At 34.8% G+C, this 6,488-nt stretch overlaps 1 protein-coding gene across 1 annotated transcript in view; it reads left to right on the forward strand.

The window, feature by feature from the left end:
• LOC137651697 (uncharacterized) overlaps positions 1–2,226 on the forward strand; it is a 93,735-nt gene extending 91,509 nt beyond the window's left edge. Inside the window, exons 2-3 of the mRNA XM_068384916.1 lie at positions 168–490; positions 2,081–2,226. Coding sequence (XP_068241017.1) covers positions 168–490; positions 2,081–2,226 — 469 coding nt within the window. The remainder of the gene's footprint in view (positions 1–167; positions 491–2,080) is intronic.
• The last annotated feature ends 4,262 nt before the right edge of the window (positions 2,227–6,488 follow it).

The raw sequence follows: 6,488 nt of genomic DNA on the forward strand, positions 1-6,488 counted from the left end.
CGACAAGTGTACCTTTAGAACCAATGAAGCATCACTCTAATGGTATCGCATCAACCACCCTTTCCCTGAAAAGGTAGCAGCCATTCAAAACTTCCTCATTCCTTCGACCGTCAAATCACTGCAAAAATTCATGAGCTTCATCAACTATTATCACACTTTCTTTCCAGCCATTGCCACCACTTTGTCCCCCTTTATGCCTCCCTCAATGGCAAGCCAAAAGACATAGAGTGCCGGCCCCTTCAAGAACCAGGCTTTTATAATGCCAGGATTGCCCTTTCAACTGTTGCTGCTCTCACTTTTACTGAGCTTCATGCCCCTCTCCTTCTTTCCACCGATAGCAGTGACGTCACTAAAGGTTGTTGCTGGATTTCCCTGCCATTAAACTTCTTCCGTAGAAAACTGTCAAAAGCAGAAGCCGACAACTCTACCTTCAACTGCGAAATCCTGGCGGTGCATCTAGCTGTACCTCAGATCAGCCGCTTCTTAGAAGGTACGCTTGGACCACATGCCTCTTATGCATAACTTCACTCGACACTCTGATGCTTGGTATGCTCGACAAAATCAATATCTTTCCGCTGTGGCTAAATACAATTGCACCATTCAACCAGTACCTAGGGGAATTGATCCCGTTGCGAATGTCCAGTCAAAAAACACATTGGCCACTGGTTATCTTGGATTCCATCATAAAGGCTTGGTAAAAGACAAAAAAAAAAAAAAAATTCAGTCCCAAGCAAGTAGAACATTCTGCATATCTTTCCGTTCGTAAAACATTGTCCTCAACATCTCAAATGCCACCCTCTTCTGTGACATTAGTATTGGTTGACCATGACCATGAATACCTGCTCCCATGTGCCGACAGGTGTTTGACTTCATTCTTGGGCCTAAACATCCCTCGCGCCAATCTACTGCACAGCTGCTGAAGACAAAGTTCATTACTACGGATTCTAAGGATTAGGTCCACTCCCATACTTCTTGGCAAGATTGAAAAGTACGTTGACACATGGATTAAGGAATAGGTACGTTCCTCAATCTCAGCCTCATAATGTCCATATTCACGTTAAAGTAGTAGGTCCAATATCTTCATTACAAGGACATTGTTACTTGTTGACCGTTATTAACTGATCTACTCATTGGGTGACGTCATCCCATTGAGACTATAACATCCGCCTCATGTACATCTGCCGGACTCTCAGGGTGGATGTGTAGATTTAGTATCCATGAGCATATTACTTCTGTCAGGGGTACGACTTTCATCTCTCAGTTGTGGACATCATTAGTGAATCACCTGTTCATCACCCTACATAATACAGCAGCCTACAAACTTGCAGCAAAACTGAATTCTTGACTTTTTTCATCGCACCCTCAAAAAAGCATTTTTGTCCTGGTGCAATGATTCCAACTAATTCCCAAAGCTTTCCTGGGTCTCCTGGGGTGAAGACCATCCTAAAGACACCCTGAATGTCTCTGCAGATGGAATGCGTATGGATATCCTTCTCTCCTCCTTGCCGAAATTCTTTTTGTCTATCACCTCCTCTTACAAGTTCAAGAAATCTACATCATGTTATTGAAAAATCTACTCCAAGACTTACATGCCTCACCTAAGCAGCACATACTGACAGACTTGAACCATACAACACACATTTTCCTCTATAACAACACCAGCAAGTGACCACTAATGCTAGGTTACACGGACCCTTTTCTCATGAGCCCTCACAATCTGAAGACTTTCTTAGTTAACATTCGGGGCAAATAAGACTATGTCTCCATTGATTGCCTAAATTCTAATTATATCCTGTATGACGACTCACCTACAGTATGTCACTGAAGAACAGGGAGCCCTATGTTACTTGCTTGTCTTTTTCTACGGACGGAGTCATGTAAATCATGTGTTACACATGCTTCTAAAATATGATGGTATTTTTTTTCTTTGGTATATCTTGTTCTCATCCTGACTCTACCATAACCTGTTTAACTTTCTTTTACACGACTAAGTGTGTTATAATTTTGTGTCATTCTTGCTCCAAATCTCTTGTATATAAAATCGTTATTTATTGAAATGGAATTAGTTGCATCCATTTAGCTGGTCAGATATATGCTAACGGCCCACCAGCAAACACTTTAAAGAAGCTGAAGAGATACGAGGATTCCTGTAGGCAATACATTGATGACACTAAGGCTATCACCTTGAATAAAAAAAAAGTTGCATTAAGAGAAGCTGTGTCATAAAAGCATTATTTTAGCCTCCAGTTCCGTCAGCATTGTAGTACAGTAGTGGTTAACTAACCTGTGGGAGGTGAGAATTCTTTTTGAATTGCTTCCGTAGTAGGTTGGCCAGGGCACCAGCTGCCAGTTAAGATACTACTGCTAGAGAGCTATGGGGTCCTTTGACTGGCCAGACGGTACTACTGAGGACCCTTCTCTCCCGTCATAGCTCTTTCCCTTTGCCTACACGGTTACCAAATAGTCTGATCTATTCTTCACAAATTCTCCTCTGCCCTCATATACCTGACAACACTTAAATTGCCAAACAGTTCTTCTTCCCCCAAGGGGTTAACTACTGCACTGTAATTTTTCAATGGCTTCTCTCCTCTTGTTAAGGGTAGAAGACACTCTTCAGCTATGGTAAGCAGCTCTTCTAGATAAAGGACACTCCAAAAGCAAACCATTGTTCTCTAGTCTTGGTTAGCGCCATAGCCTCTGTATCATGGTCTTCCATTGTCTAGGGTTAAAGTTCTCTAGCTTGAGGGTACACTTGGGAATACTGCTCTATCTAGATTATCTCCCTCTTGTTTTGTTAAAGTTTCTTTATAGTTTGTATAGAAAATATTTATTTTAATGTTGTTATTAATCTTAAAATATTTAAATTTTCCTTATTTCTTTTCCTGACTGTGCTATTTTCCCTATTGGGGCCTCTGGGCTTATAGCCTATTGCTTTTCCAACTAGGGCTGTAGCTTAGCATGTAATAATAATAATAACAATAATGATAATATATATATATATATATATATATATATATATATATATATATATATATATATATATATATATATATATACATGTAAATATATATATATATATATATATATATATATATATATATATATATATATATATATATATATATATATATATATATATATATATATATATATATATATATATATATATATATATATATATATATATATCTACATACATCTGTATATATATATATATATATATATATATATATATATATATATATATATATATATATATATATATATATATATATATATATATATATATATATATATATATATATATATATTTATATACAGGTATATATATATATATATATATATATATATATATATATATATATATATATATATATATATATATATATATATATATATATATATATGTATATATATATATATATATATATATATATATATATATATATATATATATATATATATATATATATATATATATATATATGTGATGCTTTGTTGGCATTTTCTTTTTCTTTCATTAAGCACCACTTTAATATTATCTTAATTAAATAAATGTATCTCTTCAATCCTTTCAGTGCAATAAAATTATTTAGATCTAGACCCTCAGGAAAGTGGGTGATGGTAAAATGCCGTATAGTTCCTTAACTCTCCTTCTGGAACTTTGATGTACATTACCTTTACAGTAATCTTCTACATGGGTTTTAAATACAGACTGGAACAATATAAATTCTTGAAGATTGGAGGCTGCAACCGTAGACTTCTGCTACCACTTCAGCGTTCTGGATGCAAAATCCGTGAATCCTATTTGGGCGATATGGGGATCGCTTCTTCATAGCTGTGTCGTCTCACTGACACGCTTCTTGGTAATTTCTCCTTCATCGAAGATAATCTTATACATCCCTGTAGAAAGGTAATTTGGTGGCAGTTAGGGAACTCGGGCCCTTCGTTGTTCGTCTTTGTAAATATCTTGTTGTTAACTTAACGTTTCGTTAGTGCAGGCCAACAATGCACCAGAGGTAAGGCCTCCCCCATGACGGGGGGAGAGGAAGAACCGATTTTCGCGGTTACTTGTAGGGAAGAGCTGCTTCCTCGATGCGTTTGTTGCTTAAGTATCCCAGAACAAGGGCGTTGTAATTGCGTCATGTCATGTGACTCTTCTTGTGTTCTATTGGTCCCTTCTTCTGACGTAATGGTAACGTCTTACATATGTCACTTCCGATTTCTCGGCAAGCTAACCGTCTCGCATTCCATTTGCGTTGTTTTGGCCAATTTATCGCTTATGTCAGCACTTTTCACAAACAGTGCCTCTCGAGTACCCTCTCGCTTCAACTTCTTTTTTCTCGTCTCCCTCTCTCTCTCTCTCTCTCTTTCTCTCTCTCTCTCTCTCTCTCTCTCTCTCTCTCTCTCTCTCTCTCTCTCTTTTTATTTCAATGTCTCTCTATCGTTTAACTAAGGAATAAAACTCATAAAATACTTGATCAAATACACATATCACCTTATTCAGTATGAAATATTTTCCTTTACATGACACCACTCGGTCACGTACTTGAATTCCTGTGGAATTCACATCTTATTAACTCATTTCATGGTTTACCCAAAAATAATTCATCAATAATTTATCATTACCAAAAGAAATACATTTCAACACAATAAATCAAAATCTTCACCATCAAATAATATGCATTTCAACACAATGAATCAAAAACATCACCATCAAAATGATATGCATTTCAATGCAATAAGTCAAAAACATCATCATCAAATAAAATGCATTTCAACACAATAAATCAAAAACATCATCATCAAATAATATGCATTTCAACACAATAAATCAAAAACATCACCATCAAAATAATATGCATTTCAACGCAATAAATCAAAATCATCACCAACAAAATATGCACCTTAGCGCAATAAATCTAAATCATCTCCATCAAAGAAAATTATCATCAATTATTTTTAAAATAATGCAATTGCATACTTTTATCATCAATATATGTTTAGGAAAACTTGCTGTTTCCTTCAAATAATTCAACCCAATATTGAAACATATTATTTTTCTTAATTCTTGATAATGGAATATTTAACACTTAATTCACTGGGTACGTAAGGCAAAATTAATAATGTCCTCTGTGTTCAACTGTGCAATCAATTATTAAATGCCTTCACCTTTAACTTCTATTCAATTCATATTTTCCATTACCTATGACCTCAAAATCTTGGTCTTATTGATGTAAACACAAAAATCATTTCTTCAATGCAATGCAATGAATGGCAGAAAATAAATGTTCAAACATACATAAAAAGGGTAGGCTCCACGTTGGGCCACCTTGAATGGGTGCCAATCGTAAAAAAATATTTCCCAAAAATACACTAATCAAGACACGCTAATGAAATTTTCAGGCATTATTAGCACTATAATAAGGCATATCCTCTGTAAGTTTTATCATCCTACAGGGAAAATAAAGGATTTTATGAATAAAAATGTGAAAATCGGAGCTAGCGACTTAAAAGTTATTTGGTGACCAGTGAGAAACTACTGTCTTGAATTGAAAATCGGTCTGTCATTATGTTTGTTTATCCACCTGGAACAAGCACACAAAGTTTTGTCAAAATCGAACAGTAAATAAGCACACAGCAAGAAAAAAACGAGCAATAACTTTAGTGAAAGCCCGGCTGGTGATGGAGGGATACCGGGAAATAAATATTCACCAAAAATTTAAATCTCGATTTAAGGAAAAAACCTTCTGTGTTTTTGTAGGTATTATGTCACTTGATGCCTTAAAACATCTAAATATTATATTACTTAAGGCATAAGAGCAGGACAAGCAAAGAAATACACCCCTCTCCCGAAAAAGAAAAAACGAGAAATGACGATTTTTGTCTGATGACAAAAATATTTGATATAAAATCATAGTCACCCCTGAGCCTATTTTCTTTGATGTCACTGATATGAGAAAACAACTTTGAACAGTTTTTGAAGGGTAAACTATAAAAATTAGACAATTACTAATGATATTTCGTATTTTTACTATTAACATAAGGGGGGGGGGGCGTTGATGACCAGGGGGGGCATTATAGAGGCTGGAGATGAATTCTACACATATCACGACCTTCTGATAGGCAAATGGAAGACTTTTAGCAAAGAAAAAAAAAATGGCAAAAATCACCCTTGCAAGGTGGAGATATGAGTCAATTGATTCAAATCAATCAAAATATTTCTGCAACAAAAATATAATTATGTGTCATGCACATTATAACTCATCAAGAGTATTACTCATTTGTAATCAGTATCAATAAACATTTGTAAAACATCATTATGGTACCTTATTTACTCATCAATATTATCATGATAAATCATTGTTAATTAATGGCATCAAAAAAAATATTTCTCACCTTCTTCATAAAAATAATGAGTAATGTCAAAAACTCAAATATATCAATGTCTTAAATCATCAAACATCCTAATCATTTCATAATAAAGA

Source organism: Palaemon carinicauda, chromosome 13 (genome assembly GCF_036898095.1).
Source record: "Palaemon carinicauda isolate YSFRI2023 chromosome 13, ASM3689809v2, whole genome shotgun sequence".
Classification (NCBI taxonomy): domain Eukaryota; kingdom Metazoa; phylum Arthropoda; class Malacostraca; order Decapoda; family Palaemonidae; genus Palaemon; species Palaemon carinicauda.